This window comes from Brassica napus, chromosome C7 (genome assembly GCF_020379485.1).
Source record: "Brassica napus cultivar Da-Ae chromosome C7, Da-Ae, whole genome shotgun sequence".
Lineage (NCBI taxonomy): Eukaryota > Viridiplantae > Streptophyta > Magnoliopsida > Brassicales > Brassicaceae > Brassica > Brassica napus.
Genome location: NC_063450.1, coordinates 25460299 through 25480679, shown reverse-complemented (window position 1 = coordinate 25480679; position 20381 = coordinate 25460299). Strand labels below are relative to the sequence as shown.

Sequence of the window (20381 nt, the reverse complement as noted above, 5' to 3'; positions counted from 1 at the left end):
GTGGGGAACCCCTGGATTATCAAAAAAAAAACAATCATCAATGTTATGGGGATCTCTCATATGGATCACTATGTTACACGTGCAATAGATTCAGCCGCGAATCTCCCTGATTGAGATTTTGCTACCATTATCAAGAAATATTATGTAGGGATTCGTCGTCGGTTAAGAAAAAAAGGTGGTTTTGTTTGCTTAACCTCCAATCTCCTCAGCTCTATCAAGATTTTAAGCCGTCTTTTACGCAAGAGAGACGAATATTTTTATTTCACGTATAATAATAATAATATAAAAACTAGCAAGACAATAACCAAGAGATTACACTTAGACATTTACGTATTAGTTACACATGAGACAATATTCTAAGATGCAAGTCCCGTAGACTCGGCGCCGTTATCTTGGCACCATCTGCGTCACCCCCTCTTCTTTTATCTCGTTTTTTTTCCTTCTAAATCGTAATCCTCAAAACCCTAACCTAACTAAACTAAAAATTACCTAACTAACCACCCAAATCAAGATCCAAGATTCAAGACATTTATCCATCTCTAACCGTACATGTAACGCCAAAATCTAACATACACACACGCACATATATATAATCCTTTACTGTGGTAAAAGATAAGTATCTATATAACCGATCCTGAAATTTTAAAAATTAAATTATTTAGTGCAAAATTTAAAATTTTAAAAATATAATTTAAAAAGTATAAAATTTATATATACTTATTTTTAAAAAAATATTGATACCAATAACAATGTTTTATCGGGTTATGTTTACTTTTTTTTATCGGGTTATGTTTACTTTAAAGAACGGTTCTGGGTATATAACATCAAAACTTGTATGTTCTCAAGGCAAACATCAAAGATCATATAGACAAAAAAGAGACATCAAAACTCATATGAACAAGGACTAAATCTTACAATGACAAAAATATAACACATTATCAAGTCATGAGTTAGATACTATAAATGTAATTAATTCCAAACGTCAGTTCTATAAAATAATATAAAAATTAGAAAAAAGGGAAGGAACTTAAGAGTAGTTTCTCTAGCAGTTAAGCTGACTTCCAAAAAGCCATAATCCTCGCTCTCAATCTCATCAACGCCATTTGCATTCTTTGGCTATATATACATGCATGCTTATATTCATATGAAGCATCAAACCATACCTCAAAAGTGCTCTGAGAGCTTTGCTTTAGCCAAAGCCACTCTTTTACAAGAAATGGCTTCCCCTTTCTTCTTTGTTTTCCTTCTCTCTGGTCTTTTACTAGGAAACACCTATGCTGGTCCCAATTACAGAGAAGCACTCTCAAAGTCATTGCTCTTTTTCCAAGGTCAGCGGTCTGGTCGCCTCCCTGATGACCAAAAACTCTCATGGAGGTTCAACTCTGGCCTCTCTGATGGCTCCTCTGCTCATGTAAGACCCTCAAAAACTATATATATATATTTCCATAGTCACTAGAAGTAAAAGGGCATAACATTAATAGCCATGAGTTACAGGTGGATTTGAGTGGAGGGTACTATGATGCTGGTGACAACGTGAAGTTCAATTTCCCTATGGCCTTCACCACCACCATGCTCTCCTGGAGCTCTTTGGAATACGGTAAGAAGATGGGACCAGAACTTCAGAACGCCCGTGTGGCCATCCGTTGGGCCACGGACTATCTGCTTAAATGTGCCAGGGCTACACCCGGGAAGCTCTACGTTGGAGTAGGAGACCCAAACGGCGATCACAAGTGCTGGGAACGTCCAGAAGATATGGACACTCCTCGCACAGTCTACTCTGTCTCAGCTTCAAACCCTGGCTCTGATGTAGCAGCTGAAACCGCTGCTGCCCTTGCGGCTAGCTCAATGGTTTTCAGGAAAGTTGATCCCAAGTACTCTCGCTTGCTCCTGGCCACAGCCAAGAAGGTAATGCAGTTTGCTATTCAGTACCGTGGTGCTTACAGTGATTCCCTTTCCTCTGCTGTTTGTCCTTTCTACTGCTCCTACTCTGGCTATAAGGACGAGCTTCTGTGGGGAGCGGCATGGCTGCATAGAGCAACCAACAATCAGTATTACTTAAACTTTATTAAATCCTTGGGAGGTGGAGACCAGCATGACATATTCAGTTGGGACAATAAGTATGCTGGTGCTTATGTTCTTCTCTCACGAGTATGTCTCTCAATGCTTAGAAATATTTTACATAACTTGGTTCAGTGATTCACAAACATATCTTCTTTCGCAGCGAGCAGTACTAAACAATGACAACAACTTTGAGGTCTACAAGCAAGCAGCTGAGAATTTCATGTGCAAGATCCTTCCAAACTCTCCTTCCTCGTCCACAAAGTACACTCAAGGTAACTTAAACATACATGAGAATCAATAACTCTTTATTACTAAAATATTTTAACCCTAAAACTGATTTTCAGGTGGCTTGATGTACAAGTTACCTCAGAGCAATCTACAATACGTGACATCAATAACGTTCTTGCTAACGACCTACGCTAAATACATGAAGTCCTCGAAACACACATTCAACTGCGGAAACTCTCTCATTGCTCCCAACGTTCTGATAAACCTTTCGAAGCGTCAGGTGGATTACATCCTCGGTGTGAATCCGATGAAAATGTCTTACATGGTTGGGTTCGGGTCGAGTTTCCCCAAGCGAATCCACCATAGAGGATCCTCTCTCCCGAGCCGAGCAGTTCGTTCGATTTCTCTGGGATGCAGTGGCGGATTCCAGTCTTTCCGCACCCCAAACCCTAACCCTAACATATTAACCGGAGCTATCGTGGGAGGACCGGATCGAAATGACCAGTATCCAGACCAGAGAGATGATTACAGCCGGTCTGAACCAGCCACTTACATAAATGCGGCATTTGTCGGACCCTTGGCATATTTTGTCGGAAAGTCTCATTGAATAGACGGTGTCTGGTCTCTTTGGTTTGAATAGCCACTCACTCTTAGTTCATTGCCTTTTTCATTTCTTTTTTACAATTTGAAAGGTCGTTAGAGATCGGTTAGTTTAAATCCCACGCGCGAAAAGAAGTAAACGGGTTTGGCTATTCGAATGTAAACTGTAATGGGCTTTTAGTTCCATGGCTAATCGGACTATTTAGAAAGCCCATCTTTGGCTCTTCGCTAAATTGGTCAGATTATAACTTAAGTGTCAAAATGAGCTAAGCGCTCACTCAAGTTAGTTTAGTTCAGGGTGACTTCAAATTATTTTAGGAGTTCCATATGTAAACTCGAACTCAGATTATCTGATCAAGAGTTAAATGAGGTAATTCGCGATTAAATATAAAAAATAAAAAACTATAAAATAAATTATAAAATAAAATAAATTATAAAATAAAATAAATTTTATAACATAATTTAAAATTTAAATATTTAAAATAAAAAATAATATTAAATATTCAATAAAATCAAAACCTAATAATAAATTAAATAAAAATTAAATTAGTGATCCAAAAGTCTATTCAACATACAAGTCTTAAGATGATTCATCTTCAAAGTCTTCAGCTATTCAAATCATATATATATATATATTCCGCATGAGAGTCTTAGGAATACCTTGCTTTACATTTTATTTCTAAAGATATATGGTATGAGGATTGATATTAATATTCTTTCACATTCTTATATATATTTAAAACTTTTTGATTTTACATTTTAATTTTAGAAGATAAATATGATTAGTATAAAAACTATCTTTTCTTACATAAGAAAAATAGAAGTCATTTACACACATACGCACATATATATAAAGTATAAAAACGACAAAGATCATGAATTAGCTCATGTTCATTAAATATTGTTCATATAACTCATGATCTAATTTAAACTCGATCAATAAACTCATTAAATGAGCCTAAAAACAGAGCTCATGCTTATAAAAAATCGAGCTGAGCTGAGCTGAGCCAGGTCATGAGCTATAACTCATTTTGACATCTCTACTCAGAAGTAAACGAGTTTTATTTATGTGGTAAATTAATCTTCTTCAGGATTCTGATATCTTGCATATTTTCATTGTCTTATCCATTCACCCATGTGTATTTTGATCATATAGACTAGGATTTAGCCACGTTTAGGTTGCATTTTGCATACATGAGTCTTTATCAGGTGTTGGAGTACCACATGGAGTTCTTGGAGGCATTTGGGTGCATTTTGAGCTCAAAAGAAGTGTTCTAGGTGATCATTGGACGAGCAGAGCATGAGAGCGACATCACGGAGCGACGCCATGAGGTCGCTCCAAACTACCTCTCAGAGCGACCTCGCTGGAGCGACCCCGAGAAGTCGCTCGCCATCTCAACCCGGTGGAAGCCGAGAACTGACCCGGAGCGACCTATCAGAGCGACCACTCCAGGTCGCTCCCGACCCAGAGCGACTTGGACAGAGTGACACCCCGAGGTCGCTCGCATGTCTATCGCGTGACGACAACACAATGGAGCCGGAGCGACCTCTCAGAGCGACCCACTGAGGTCGCTCCCGAAGCCCGGAGCAACTTGTCGGAGCGACGTGCCGAGGTCGCTCCGCGTCTATTTGTTTGGCCAAATTTATGTTTTCTAAGGGCCTTTTGGTCATTTCATTATGCACGTTTTTATTTTTGAAAACCTATGTTTTAAGTACCTTTAGCAGCCACCAGACAGATTATCTTTTGTTCTAAAGAAAAACTTTTGGAAAGTTCATCTCTTGAATCATCTTTGTTCATCTAGTTATTGCAATTCTGTGTTTCCAATTCGTTGTTGTATCCCTCTGTATGATTAATCTGAAATCCAAAATGGGTTTAAGAGGAACATGAAGAGTAGTGAGTAATCAACATTTGAATTCATGGGTTAGGAAGATTAAGGGTGATTAGGTTAGAGCTATGATGTTTTAGAGTAGATCATTCCAAAACCTTGCTAGTAAAGTAATCATAATGCATCTTCTGAGTTAGCTTCTCAAAAGTTGATCTTTAGGCATTTCCCACCCAAAAGGTGTTCGATGAAATGCCGGAAACAACTCTTCTAAGCTTTTAGCATATTTTGCCAAAGACATTTGTTGTTAGAAGTGCTAAGATAGCCTTAGACCCGTTAGTAATGATTGCTTCCATATTATTCAACCAAAGACATTTGTTGTTTGAAATGTGTTAGTAAATGAACATTCATCTAGACATAGAGTTTGTTTAGGATCGTGTCTAAGCTTAAGATTGATGGTTTGATTGTTCGTCTGCCATCTTTAGTTCGAAACTTGATCACCCAAGGTCTAATTCCTATGCCCATGAGTTCTCATTTTCCTTAGTTAAGAAAATCAACTCATTTACCGTTTTTATTATTCTGAAACTACATTGGTATTAATCATTAGTTTAGAAAACCCTTTAAATCATCGGTTGCACTTAGATTAAGTAAGTACTTGCATTCTTAGTGCTTGAAATCCCTTAGAATTGGTTCGACAATCATTTCACTACAAGAAAACACAAATTTAACGACGGCCAAAATCGTCGTTATTTCCTCGGAAAAGAAGAGTTACGAGGAAATGGCGATGAAAGGCGTTTCGTCGTTATATGATTGTCGTAAGAGAAGATTCGTCGCCATTTCGTCGTTAATTAGCGAGGTTAAATTTTCCTCGTAAAGAAGAATTAAGATTTCGTCGTAAAGACCACGTTGGGTTTCCACGTAACGTGGTCGTTGTTTTTCCTCGTAAAAAACTCGTAAAGGATTCGTCGTAAAAGACTCGAAAAAACCTCTAAACAAATTCGTCGTAATAAAAACGTAAGGAACACGAAAAGAATTCGTCGTAATAGAATCGTAACGGAATCCACGTAAAATCCTCGTTAACTAATCCTCGATATTTCGTCGTTAATTTTCCTCGTTAATACATCGGGAATTAGCGACAAAATTACTTTGTTTTCTATTTACTGAATTTATAAATAAAAATTATATTTATTTAATTTATTAATAAAATTTTAATTGAAATTAAATCGAATAGAAAATTTTTTTTTGGCCGAATCAAAATGAAATTATATAATATATAAATAAGTTTTGAATTTTAAAATACAATAACAAAAAAAAAAACTAATGCTGCATTGCCGCGTCGTAGAATTCCTCGCTCCTTCTCGAGAGATCTTCCTCGTTGACTTGCACGGATGTCTCGCCTGGAATGGGGTTTTGTTGTCTCATGGTCCTGAACATGGCCTCCCATTCCGGATTTGTGGCCGCTATGACGTCCAAGAAGTTCTCGAGACCAGTCATACGAGCTGTGAACGATGATTTTGTCGAGGCCAACTCGTTTTGTGTCGACGACAGCTGATGTTGTGTCGTCTCCAACACGTCGCGCAGCTGAGAGACTTCATCATCCCGTCTCTGGCCATAAGAGGAAGTCGCTCTCGGAACATCGTTGACGGAACCAATCCCCAACACACGTCCTTTTTTCTTAGGAGCGACCTTAAAAAACAATAAAATATATATTAAAATTTAAATTTTAAAGTAAAATGAATTAATAAAAAATTTATATAAAATTTACCTCCTCGTAAATTCTATCCACTTCTATTGTGGATAAGACGACGGGTGATCCGTCGGCGGACTCCTGCGCCAGCTAGGTCTCACGCTCGTCAATACGAGCTGCCACATCATTGTAGATCTTCTCAGACCTCTCATCTACAAATGCGCCCGCCTTGTTCTTGTGGGTCCGATCGAAAAGTTCCATAAGAGTCGGTAAACGTCCCAACTCCTTGGCCTAAAAACAGTTAAGAAAGTTTTTATTATATATATATATATATATATATATATATTAAAAATCAAAAAGTTAAATATTTAAATTACGTACCATTTCCAAACGGACGCGGGCGTGTGGTTTTTGGCCCGTACTATGTTGCATCGCCCTGTGGCCGTGCTCATCTACCGAGTTACGGGAGGCGGAGCAAGACTGGGCGACTCTCATGGCATCAGGATCCCTCCAGTAACGGATGAGGCCATCCCACACGTCCGTGGTGATGGTTGAAGGTTTGCCCCGCTCATAGCCCTTCACGATCCAGTCACCCTTCCAGTTGGAGACCGTGTCCAACAAACGTTTCTTCGCCTTGTCGATAAACTCTTTCCGCACCTTCTCAGTGACCCCGATGGACCAATTAAATTTTTGCTGCAAAAAAAAAAATTATTAATAATTAGTTTAGAAAAATAAAATTTAAAAAAATATAAATCAGGAATAAATTGTAAAAACTTACAGCGTAAATCTTGAACCACGTCCTTCTGATGTAGATCGGAGTGGATTTCCAGTTGGGATGTGCCATGGAGAAGTAACCTTTAATCGTCTCGGTTACTTCTGTTGCAAGGCAGTTATCAACCCCAAACCTGGAAAAAAAAAACAAATTCAAAGTTTTAAATATTTATTAAAATCACAAATGAATTTTAAAAAATAAATGTAACATACATACCAAAGAGTTCCTTCAGGTCGGTCGGGGTCTATGATCGGTAAGCCTTCTCTGCCTGGGAAACCGAGAATGTCCTCAACAGTGTACTGAGAGTAAGGACAACTCGCTGGCACCATCAAATCAGCATGAACCTGATGGGCGGGCATCTGAGGAGGCACATGAGGAGCTGGCATCGGAGGAGGAGGTACCGGAGGAGGCACATGAGGAACTGATGGCGATGCCGTAGAAGTAGGCGAGACTCTCTGAGAAGATTGAGTCTCGGGGACGGTCTCCTGCTGACCCGAAGAACCGGGAGCTGAAGAAGAACCGGGAAGTGAAGGCAGGTCTAACCGACTACCCGGTGGACCGAACATCTGCGAGTAGTGAGCACTACGCTGGTGCCTACGAATAGTCTGCAAAATTTAAATTTATAAATTAAAGTCAAGAGTAAAAAAAATTATGAATAGTATTAACTACGTAATTAATAAAATGAGGAAACCTAAATTTTGTAAACTAATTTCGTAAACTAAATTCCCTAAACTAACCACCTAATCTAAATTCCCTAAACTACTTAGAGAGGAATGAGAGACTTACCATTTTCAGAGGAAATGGAGAGGCTGTAGAGTGGAATTAGAGAGGAAATGAAGAGGGCTGCGGTTTCGCCTATATATAGAATTAGTGTTCGTCGAAAATTCGTCGCAAAATCACGAGGAAAGACAGAGGCCCGTCTTTCGTTTCGTCGTAAGGGCCACGTAAATTAACGAGGATATACAGAGGCCCGTCTTTTATTTAACGTCGTTCTTGCGACGATTCTTGTTTTTATCATCGATTTTACGTGTGAATAGCGAGGCTTTTTTTGCTAACCCCTAAAATCTTAAACCCCAAACCTCAAACCCTATCTTTCTTATCTCCAAACCTCAAACCCGTGTACGCTGTAAAGTACATTGAATGTCATGCTCTTGGGGTCTCCTTTGACCCTAAAGACTTTGCTAGGTGCAACGCGAAGAAAATGAGGGATAACGAGCGAAGTATTTGTATTTCAACTTGTCTTTGTATAGATTTGTAAATATATAAGTTGTCTGGAAGAAATAAGTCGTCTGGAAGGTTTTCCAACTGGACGACTTACAAATAAGTCGTCTAGAAGGTTTGGACGACTTATTATAAGTCGTCTGGAAGGTTTCCCAACTGAAGAAGTTCAATAAACATAGAGAAAATGAAGAAGTTCAATAAACATTGCCGCAGACGACTTAGCATTAAGTCGTCCAGAAGAGGTAAGTCGTCTAAAGAGGTCACTTTTGCAATTGAAAATTAAAAGGGACGACTTAATTATAAGTCGTCCGGCTTTGTTTGTTAAAAAAAAAACTTCAGACGACTTATAAATCATCTCTAATTCCACGTAAGTTAACGAGGCTCTTACGGCGTTTGCTTTCCCCGGACGACTTTGCTTTCCCCGGACGACTTTAAATTAAGTCTTCTGGACGACTTCTAATTCCGCTTTTTTAATTATAAATCGTCTCTAATTCCACGTAAGTTAACGAGGCTCTTACGACGTTTACTGTTACCGTGAAATTTTAACTTTCCCAGAGACGACTTTAAATTAAGTCTTCTGGACGACTTTGCTTTCCCCGGACGACTTTAAATTAAGTCTTCTGGAGCGAACCTCGCTCTTTCCACGTAATTTAACGAGGCTCTTACGACGTTTTGGTCTTACGTGGAAAAAGTGATGTCCGCTTTTTTAATTATAAATCGTCTCTAATTCCACGTAAGTTAACGAGGCTCTTACGACGTTTACTGTTACCGTGAAATTTTAACTTTCCCAGAGACGACTGAATTATAAGTCGTTCCCGTGAGGTAACGTGGAAAGTACGACGAATGTCTCTAAACCCCTAAAACGAAACCCCAAATCCCAAACCACATCTTCTTTATCTTATACTTCATATATCAAACACTTCTATCCTTTAACCTCAAGCAATTCATTCTAATCCAAACCGAAAACTATAAAAACACAATTCCTTTACTTATAATTAATATCGATATCTTATTTATAAATAAACTCCCATTATCTTTAATTATATATAATAATTCAAACTCATACAAATATGAAATACATTAATCGGATTCATCGACATTCTCGTCATCACTTGAAACATCATCATTTACATGAAACTCGTCTTCAACAGCTTCCTCCGTGGGATCTTCGGTAAGATCTTCATACTCGTGATTATGCGGATCAATGAGAAGGATGTCATCAATTTCTTGTTCAGGTTCATGAACTTCATTTATTTGTTCTTCTTGCAATGGTGGTTCTTCTCCTACGATGATTCGTCCTCGAGGTGTAACTTTGATCACGGCCAACCAATTTATACCCGACTCTCTCATCCGTGGGTATGGAAGGAAGCTAACTTGGTCTGCTTGTGAAGCTAAGATGAAGGGCTCGAATTTGTTGTACCTCCGGCCACCGTTGACATCTACTACACCGAATTTGTTCAACCGAACACCTCTATTGACGACGGGGTCGAACCATTCACACTTGAAGAGGACGCATTTTAGCTTCAATATCCCTGGGAATTCGACTTCAATAATCTCCGTCAAGATTCCGTAGAAATCTGTTTCTCCTTTCACACAAATTCCATAGTTACTGGTAGCCCGCTGTTTACCATACTCATATGTGTGAAAAGTATAGCCTCGTGTGAAATACATCTGTGATGTGGTGACCTTTACAAGTGGAGATTGAATTACTTCGTGTAACCACTTAGGATAATCTGCATCGTCGTCATAATCAACCTATTTAAAAATAAAAAGAACGTTGAAATACAAATCATTCATGTATGAAAATTTTAAAAGTATTTGATTAATACCTGATTCTTCAACCACTTAACAAAGTGTTGATCTTTTCTTTTGTCTACGTCACTTGTGGATATACCAGGAAATGTTTCTTCGACTTGTGAAACAAACATGCTGTAAATTCACATTTTACATGAATTAATCTCTCTCAATTATATAATGTATACTCAATTTAAGTTACCTTTCAAAATAACGCATCAATGGATCCTCGCAATTGAGTAGAATATAGGTGTGTGCACTATGAGCGTCTTCTTCACTCGACCACCAAACCTGTTTTGATTTCCCACCAAGTCGTCCAATCTGGCTAAAGATTTCTGGAACACCAACAACTGCATATGTGGGCGCAACGCCACCATCATCATATCTTCTTGGAGCTCTTCTTCGGGTACGTACTTTTGACGCAAAGTAGTACGATGTGAAGTGAGAAACTTCTTCTGTCAAACTTCCAGCAATTATAGAACCTTCAACTTTGGCGAGGTTCTTTGCTTTTCCCTTCAAATATTTCATGGCTCGCTCGTACTGATACATCCATCCGTAATGTACCGGTCCACGAAGCAATGCCTCATATGGGAGGTGGATAGCTAGATGCTCCATCACGTCAAAAAAGCCTGGAGGAAATATCTTCTCCAAGTTGCACAATAAGATAGGAATGTTCTCCTGAAGCTGTTCTACGACTTCTTCTTTAAGAGTGCGTGTGCTCAAATCCCTGAAAAATGCTCCAATGCCTATTCCAAAAACAATTAAACACATTGTTAGTCAAATACTATTATTGTAAACTAAACCAATTTAATATTATTGTCCTATTGTAAACTACCTGCAAGTGCTTCATGTACGTTTGTTGGAAGTAGCTCCGCAAATGCAAATGGCAGAAGTCGTTGCATAAAGACATGACAATCATGACTCTTCATCCCGGAGAACTTTTGACCCTTTTCAACACATCTTGAAAGATTTGAAACATACCCATCAGGGAACTTCACTTCTGATGCCACCCAATTGAACAAAACCGACTTTTTTTCTGAAGACAATCTAAAAATTGGAACGGGAACTTGGCCATTGCTTTTTATATGTAACTCACTTCTTGAGCAAATATCCGGCAAGTCCAACCTCGATTTTATGTTGTCTTTTGTCTTCCCTGGGACATTCAATATTGTATTCATGATGTTCTCAAAGAAATTCTTCTCTATATGCATCACATCAAGGTTGTGGCGCAGAAGAAGATCCTTCCAATATGGTAACTCCCAAAATATACTCTTCTTGTGCCAGTTGTGATGAACACCGTAAGAATCAGGCATATTACGAGGGACATGCCAATTACCACCCCAGCGAACTGTTTCGTTAGCTCCGTAGTAGTCGATTTGCGCTTCAATTTGTTCTCCAGTTAGATATGGAGGAGGAGTGTCTCTCACAACCTTTTTGTGCCTAAACAAATTCTTGTTTCTTCGGTACGGATGGCCAACTGGAAGAAATCGACGGTGACAATCGAACCAACTTGTCTTTCTACCATTCTTCAGTTGAAATGCATCTGTCGTTCCATTACAATATGGACAAGCTAATCTCCCATGTGTAGTCCATCCAGACAACATCCCATAGGCAGGAAAGTCACTTATGGTCCACAAAAGCATAGCTCGCATCGTAAAATTCTTCTTCGTTGAGCAGTCATACGTCCTCATCCCTGTTGACCACAAATCCTTCAACTCTTTTATCAGTGGTTGTAGGAAAACATCAAGTGACCTTTTTGGATGCTTCGGACCGGGTATTAATATGGTCAAGAATAAAAACTCCCGTTGCATGCACATCTCCGGTGGCAGGTTGTATGGCGTAAGAAAGACAGGCCACAATGAATATTGTCTCCCTGACATTCCAAATGGACTAAATCCATCTGTGCATAATCCGAGGTACACATTCCGGCTATTGCTAGCGAAATTCGGATGTACTTTGTTAAAATGTTTCCAGGCTCTTGCATCTGATGGATGAGTCATCTCACCATCCGTCTGAGTATGCTCGGCATGCCACCTCATCTTTCCAGCAGTCTGCTCCGATTGGTACAATCTTTTCAATCTATCTGTAATTGGTAGGTACCACATCCTTTGGTACGGTACCCTATTACGTCCCCTTCCTTGCGGCTTGAATCGTGGTTTCTTGCAGAATCGACATTCTTCCAACTTCTCATCATCTCCCCAGTAGATCATGCAGTTGTCGATGCAAACATCTATCATCTCCGAAGGCAACCCAAGACTATAAACCAGTTTCTGAATCTCATAATAAGAATCAGCAGACTCATTGTCTTCCGGCAAATACTCTTTAAATAAATCTGCCCATTCGTTCATGCAACTTTCAGGTAGATTGTGATCAGTTTTAATATTCATCATTCTAGCAGCCAATGACAATTTAGAGAGACCTTCTCTACAACCACTGTAAAGTGGTTGATTTGCCGCATCTAACATTTCATAAAACTTTTTTGAATCTATGTTAGGTTCTTCATCTTCATCATCATGAGCTACGAATGCATCAGTTACCATATCATGAACCCTATCATAATCTACCATCGGCTGATCCTCCTGATGGTAACTATGTGCATTATGCAATTGATGATCAACCGGTTCTTCTTGAAAGTTGTTATTACTACTACTAGCTTCATTCTGATCATAACTATAACCTTCTCCATGTTGAAACCAGATATAATAATTTGGCGTGAAACCTCTATTTACTAAATGCTTCCAAACATTTTCACGATTTGCCAACTTTGAATTGTTACATTTCCTACAAGGACAGAATATTTTACCGCTTTCTTGGGCGAGCGGTGTAGAATCTGCTTGATGCATAAAACGCTCCAACCCAGCAAGATATTCTTTCGTCACTCTCCCGTTAGCATCTCTATGCATATACATCCACCTCCGCAACTCGAAAATATTTCCCAAGCCCGACATTTTTTTCACGTTTTTTTTTCTTGTTGGTGTGCTTAAAATTATGTTCAAACCTCCATATATATAGAAAATTTTCGAATCTGGTAGTTGAATTTTGCTAGGAATTTACGACGAAAAATTAGGTTGGTGGCAAAAAAAACGTGTTAAGTTGGTGGATTTCTCGTTCTTTCCTCGTAAGTTATTTCCTCGTAAAACTCATGCTAAAATTACGACGAATTTGCGACGAAACACATTTTTCTCGGAAAAACCACGTCAACTTACGACGATTTTACGAGGAAAAGCTTTACTCGGTATTTTACAAGGCCATTACGAGGAAACTTTATTTCCTCGTAATTTCATCGTTAAGTCATCGTAATTTCACGAGGAATAGTTTTTCTCGTTAAATTTCCTTGCTAAAACTGTGTTTTCTTGTAGTGTTTGTACTACAACATTTGTCTTAAGAGCCTTGAAAAATTCTACCATCAGATTCCAATAATTCCCGAATATCTAATTTTAGGTTGACTGCGTAAACATATTAAATATTCGTTTGATATAATGATCATCATCATATCAAAAGATCAAGAATGAGTTAGCAGGGGGATGATTATGTCCTGTTAAGGGATAAAACCGAAAACCAGATCATACTAACAAATTAGAAAATTATTTTTTGGGATTTATTCAATTTAAACGTAAAATATATTTAATCATGTGCTTTGACCAAAAGATTATTAATGTTGATATTATTTCACCAAAAAATCTTATCATGTAAAATATATGTTGCATGCATGCCCGAGTGATTCTTCTATTTCTTTGTGAGTTCTTTATCGATATTTTCCCATCGACCTAAATGCCAGTCTCTTTTTCTCTATACATATTTTGGCTTCTCTTGATTCCTCCTTGGTGCTCTCCAAGTTCCTACCAGCTTCACACCAAGCCCCCAAGTTCATATTTTTGCCCTCCATTTATCTGATTCAAGCTCCAAAGATACACAAATGCAACAAACTCTTCTTGGATCTAGAATGTTAATTGGATCTCAATTATGAATGAACCTAATATTAAATGATCCTAAGGTGGCCGAATACACGGTGTAAGCAGAAAAACTCCACAATATCACCCTTTCATAATTGAAACCAGAGTTCGATCCGCACGTTTGTGCGGATATTTATCATTTTATAATTATATAGCTTTGATATTATCATAAAAGTCTTAAATATATGATTTACGTTCAGTGTTATATATTTTATAACTCTATAATCTTATTGTTTAAGCTTTTTATTTGTCATTATTAATATATAATGCTTTGTTTTATGCATTTTATATTCTTGTTGATTGTTATTACTTATTAATATATTTGTGGATGTTATGGTATTAGTTTTTCTGAATTTGTATTTTTAAATTAAGAATTCAAAATATTATATTATTTTTTATTTTTACAACATAATTTATTTTTGTGTTACATTTCAAAAATTTATATTTTAGCATTTGGAATATTACCATTTTGAGTTCTTAATATTTATTTTAAAATTTTTATACTTGGTTAAAATAAATTTGAAAAATTACACAATTATTATTTTTAGATAGGAAAGTTATATTTTTTGATTTTTTTGTTACAAAATTATTTCAATATTTTTAAAAAATATGTTTGAGTTTTTGGTAAGGTTTTTTATATTTTCTTAACAGATTTTGTTATAATTAAAATAAGCATTAAATTTATAAGTAAAGCTGATTTGTCATTAATATTTTTAACTAATTATGAAAAATTCAAAATTTTCTAGTAACATAGTTTTTATAATAATACATGAACTAAAAGGTTAGTTATATACTGTTATATTTTTATATAAATTTTTTTATAAATATAATACTGGGTGTTTCAAAATAAATAAATGATAATATATAGTTGTAGATATAACAGTTTAACATATGTTAATAATTTTGTTTTTGTATTAAAAAGTTTACAAATTTTAACCCGTTTTGACGATTAATGATTATTTATTTAAATGAACTAATTTATTAAAAAAAATCTGTTAATCTAGCAATTTAATATAAGTTTTTTTATATTTAATTTATAGAGAACGTCTATTTTAATATAACATATAATATAATTATAAAATTTATAAAATAACATAGAATTTTTATTTTGTTTTGTTTTATGATAAAATTCTAATAATCATTAATTTACAACAAGATTACGTTACTAATTAAGAAATTATAATGTATTATTTTATAAAAAAAGTATTAATTTTTTTGGTAGGATTTTGTTAGATTTTTCTCAACAGATTTTGTTGTAACTAAAAATAAAAATAAAATTTATAATTAAAATTGATATATTATTGATTTATGTATTTATTATTAAAATTTAACGTATATAATAAAATATTTCGCATTAAGTAGTTAATTAAATGGTTCTACTATAACTTGTCAACAGTATATAAAATATATGACTCTAAATTAATTGATTATAGGTATTCGCTCTAGGCTACCAAAATTAAATTGTATAATAAGAAACACCATATTTATATTAGATAGTTTGGTCTGGTTAGTTAAATATTTAGTGTTTTACTTTAATCTAACAACTATATTGAGATTGAATGGTTGGCTTTTTCAGTTTCTTCATTTTCTTAAATTAAAAAGTATTTCTTAAAACATTAAACTAAAGGTAAAATATATAAACTGAATTAACATGCACGCAGCATAGAAATCAACTTTTATCACTATTGATTCACTCAAAGGATGCTATGAAGTTTAAATTTTGTGAAAAAAATATCTTCTTATGTTTTTAAGTCATATAATGTAAAAATGAATAATGCATCCAAAAAGACAACTGTAGTTTTATCTGATTGTCAAAAATAGAAGAAGAAAAATATATGTTTGCATAAATAAAAGAAAGAGCAAAAAAAAAGAAAGAATTAACCTGCAAAATCCTCAAATCTAAAAGGAGCCACACATATTTACCCAAAACCTCTAGAAATCTAGACACGACTATGCGATCTTTAATTGTTTCTAGTATGGGGCATTCTTATAACTAATTTTCAACCTAGAGATACATCAACAAGTTTTAACACTAATTATTAATGAAAATTAGCATAACAAATTAGGGTGGGCATATGACACACCTTTTCTTGTCTTTGGTCAGCCCTTGCAAGTGATTGAGTGTGAATCACAGTGCAGATTCAACTACAACCGTAGCTTAAATTTGACCAACTATATAATATGTGTTGTTCAGATTATCAGATATACAATGAGAAAATAAGGAACTAAAACATTTTAAAATTTAAATTCTGTTTTCGTTCCTTTACTCTCTCTCTCTTTAAATAATTGAACGTACTTCATAAAATGCAATAAGTAAGAACAATCCATGCCTATATCATCACGCCCATCTACGCGCGTCAACACCACATAACCTTTGAGTAGAGGCTGCGTGAGAGACACGATCAATAGAGTCGTGGATAAAAGGATAGAGACTGTATCTATACTTTTTTTTTTTTCAACAATAGAGACTGTATCTATACATAATTCAAGTCCGATATCTTTTTCCCAGTGGCACTTTATCATAATTTTTATTTTCGCTTTTCTTCTCATCCTCATTACATATCAAACAACCCTAAAGAAAACTTATCTCCTGAATCTATTAAGTAGATCTCTAATCTCTTTCCAACTATCTATATAGCCTTACTTCTATGAATATTTGTGTCCCTCACAATCTCACAAGTGAAACGTAAAGATAGATATCTGATCGGAGAAAAGATATGACGGGAGGAATAGGGTTGGGAGACACGACGTACACAAAGGTGTTTGTCGGAGGATTAGCTTGGGAGACGCACAAGGATACGTTGAAGAAGCACTTCGAGCAGTTTGGGGAGATTTTGGAAGCTGTAGTCATCACCGACAAGGCTTCAGGCAGATCTAAGGGCTACGGATTCGTATATACAATAACTCATTGTTTCTAGATATATATAGAGTGGTATATTTAGGGTTATACATATATACCTCAAAGGGGAACTAATTAGTAAAGTGCTGTGATCAGGTGACGTTCAAGGAGGCAGATGCGGCGAGCAAGGCTTGTGTGGACGCTACTCCTGTGATCGACGGAAGAAGAGCAAATTGCAACCTTGCCTCTCTTGGTCTTCAAAGATCCAAACCCTCCACTCCTAACCATGGTTAATACATATATAAATCATTTCTCTCTCTCCTAACCTTGCGTAACCCTTATAATATGTTACGCAAGTTAGATCAAGAAAAATGATAACTATAAGTTAATATATGGTTAGAGTGTCTAACTGTCTATAAAAAGTTATTTAAATTGGTTAGAAATTTGTGTGGCTAATTAAGTATTGGAATTACATTATATATATAGCTGGTAACTGATGTTAATTGACCATAGATATAGCTTTTGTGTTGATTTTAAAAGTGATGTTGATGTTTAATGAATGTGTTAGGGGGAGGTAGAATTAACAATATGAGAGTGATGATGAACACAATGCAAACTGGTTTTGGACCACCTCATCCACCACCCACTTTCCCTCACTATCCCCAGCTCCCTCTCAATCTCTTTGGGTATACTCTTCTTCTTTTTCTCTCTTTCTTACATGTAATGATCATGATGATGAGATAGTACATGCATGCATAGACATAACATGATACCATACAGCTCATATATCTCAATTAAATCGAACAAAACAGTTTGCATAACATAGCTGGCTGTCTTTCACTGTTTCCCACTTTGATTGTGGACCGACACTATTATTATTATTTTTTGTAATTATATCTCTTTCTAATTTTAACTGGCTTAATAATAGTGTCTATAGACTAAAATGACTGACAAAGTGGTCAACGACAGCTTGTAAAACTAACTGATTGATTCCCTCTTTCACCAATCATTTTTACTCTCTCTCTCTATCTCCACTTTCCTTGTGCCATGACCACGTGCCACGTGCATTCATACATGTTATCACTCTTAAAGTGTAATTCTGTTATGTAAGAAAAAACATTGATTTGATACTCGCAGGTACTCTCCATACTCGTCAGATTACTCTCCATTCCCTACGGTCCGTAACTTTTTATCTCTCTGACATTGAGAGTAGTTGTATAACGAATCGAAGAATCTTTTCTGTCAACGAGTCTATCAGTTAACTTAGTTATTCATGCTCACATAATATCTAACATTAATCTAATGTGTTACATACAGAGCTTATACGGCGTGTACGACTGCTATTCAAGGGGACAATATGGACTATATAGCAATGGAAACGGTGGAAGCGGTGGACTAACCGCAGCAGCCGCATCAGCTGCTCCATTTTATCCTTGTGGTAGCGGTGGGGTTCAGTTCACTCAACCGCAACCGTTTTATCACCACTTCTCTTCTTATAACAACCCGCACCAATACTCTCCTGCCACCATTTCTGTTCAACAAGGTACACATCCCCAAAGCATTTTTAAGGAGTAACCTTATTTTGATGTGTTATTAACAACTTTGTCATGCTGAGGTCTTACCTCGTGTATGATTATATATACACACCAAAGCCAAAAAAGAGATACATTGTACACTAATATTGTTGACAGTGTGTTTTGCTGTGCCACAGGTGTAACCGGATTTCCACTTCAGCCACCTCTCATTCCTTACCGTTGAAAGAAGCTTAGAGTCTTTGGTAGCCATCAAGCTTCACATCGTCATCATAATCTTCATCTTCTTCTTCTCAAGTCAAGAGTCATCTATGTTTTAATAGGTGCTCTCTGGCTATCACAACTTTTTCTCTCTCCCTCTGCCCTAAAAGCCACCCATTTTATGGAATTTGAGGTGGCTATTATGAGCAGATCCCCAATGGGATCTCCAGTTTCAGATGGTGATCATGTCGTATTGACATCTCTCACTTTCTTGCATTGCATCTTCTTGAGAGGAAAAGGGTTCTCTCTCGATACAGTGATAATGCTAATGGAGCAGAATCGTCAATCGCTCATCATGTGCCAAACTCAAAGCTGATGCATGTATCGGCTTGTTTGCCATGTTGTTTAGCCTAGGGATGGCTAATCAACAAGGCAAAGAAAAATGTCTGTTAGGATTAATGTATAAAAATCAAGCACTACAACCATGTGCTGTTTGAAAAACTGAATCAATGATCCCATGTTTAAGGAAAACATCAGCTACCCTTTTTGTTATATAATGAACATGTTAGTCTTTTTAGTATTTAGGTCATCAAGTGATCTTCTTCCCCTTGGAGGGGAGAAATATCTTAAGATATCATTCTTATATAAAATGCATTATTTAAAGTATTCGTTAGTTTCTACAACCTCAAATGACAGTGTCATGCTTTCTAGTCTCTGTTCATAAATAACACTGGAAATATAAGTCCAAGGATGTAATTTGCTTAAACCTAAACAATACCTATTTATCTCGACAACACATTCTTATCTAATTCGGTTGTATCACCTTGTTTTCATGTCTGTTCTCGTATCCACATTTCGGTTTGAACATGAAATCAACAAAAGATTCATTCTCCAGTGACCACCGCACTAGCTCACAATTATTCTTGTTCGATCAGTTTCATAACTTCTAGTGTTGTCTGGATGAACGTCAAAGATAATAGAGGGCTGAACAATTTTTAAGAGTAGATGTTTTCTCATCTATGGTTGTGTGCCATCTTGAGAAAAAGTATTGTAGCCCATCCATGTTCCACCTCTCAAGCATGCTAGATGGGATGGAGATGAGATCCTTGTCCAGGGATAACACATTTTCCATGATATATATGCTATGTTTCTAGAATTAGCATATTCCAGCAACTTTTCACATGGTCAAATCCTTTCATACCAATTTCAAGATAGTTCTCAAGGAAAAAAGAAAAAAAATTAATAACTGAAGCTCTGAGACATAATACAGAAAACAATGTGCATTCTCTCAAAAACCGGGTTTGAAGCAAAGTCTTTTGCGGAAGAAAAAACAAAAGAACACCAACTTCACGATGTAATCATCGGCTCTGGATCAGTCTGGTCGCTGGGAGTTTTGTCAGACTGACGTGCGGAACTGAACAATATGTCTTTAATAACCTGCACATTGATAAATAAAAAGTCTTGAGTAAATCTCATGGACTCATGAACCAAAAAGGGTACGTCAAGATTGTGTTTACTCACCTGTGACATTAATCCATGAACCTGCTCAACAGTTATCTTTGCACTATCCCGAGTTATCTTAGCGAGTGGAAGCTCGTCCTGAAAGTGATCCATAACACACATACATAATTGGGCTTTGAAATCTCCACAAACAGATGGTGTAAACAAGA

The 20381-nt window shown here is 36.5% G+C and overlaps 2 protein-coding genes across 3 annotated transcripts; both read left to right on the top strand.

The window, feature by feature from the left end:
- Positions 1-34: 34 nt before the first annotated feature.
- On the top strand, positions 35-4550 carry LOC106431007 (endoglucanase 3). Its single transcript, XM_013871804.3, has 4 exons — positions 35-1411; positions 1495-2148; positions 2222-2333; positions 2406-4550. Exons 1-4 carry the CDS (start codon positions 1127-1129, stop codon positions 2894-2896), a joined length of 1542 nt encoding a protein of 513 aa, XP_013727258.2. The 5' UTR covers positions 35-1126; the 3' UTR covers positions 2897-4550.
- Positions 4551-16588: 12038 nt separating this feature from the next.
- LOC106431008 (probable RNA-binding protein ARP1) lies at positions 16589-19291 on the top strand. 2 transcript variants are annotated; one of them, XM_013871805.3, is made up of 6 exons: positions 16589-17030; positions 17135-17267; positions 17547-17664; positions 18116-18155; positions 18296-18521; positions 18690-19291. In XM_013871805.3, the coding sequence occupies exons 1-6, from the start codon at positions 16857-16859 to the stop codon at positions 18734-18736; spliced, it is 738 nt and encodes a 245-aa protein (XP_013727259.1). In that variant the 5' UTR covers positions 16589-16856; the 3' UTR covers positions 18737-19291. The 2 variants fall into 2 exon arrangements, with proteins under 2 accessions (XP_013727259.1, XP_013727260.1); XM_013871806.3 differs by having other exon boundaries at positions 18670-19291.
- The last annotated feature ends 1090 nt before the right edge of the window (positions 19292-20381 follow it).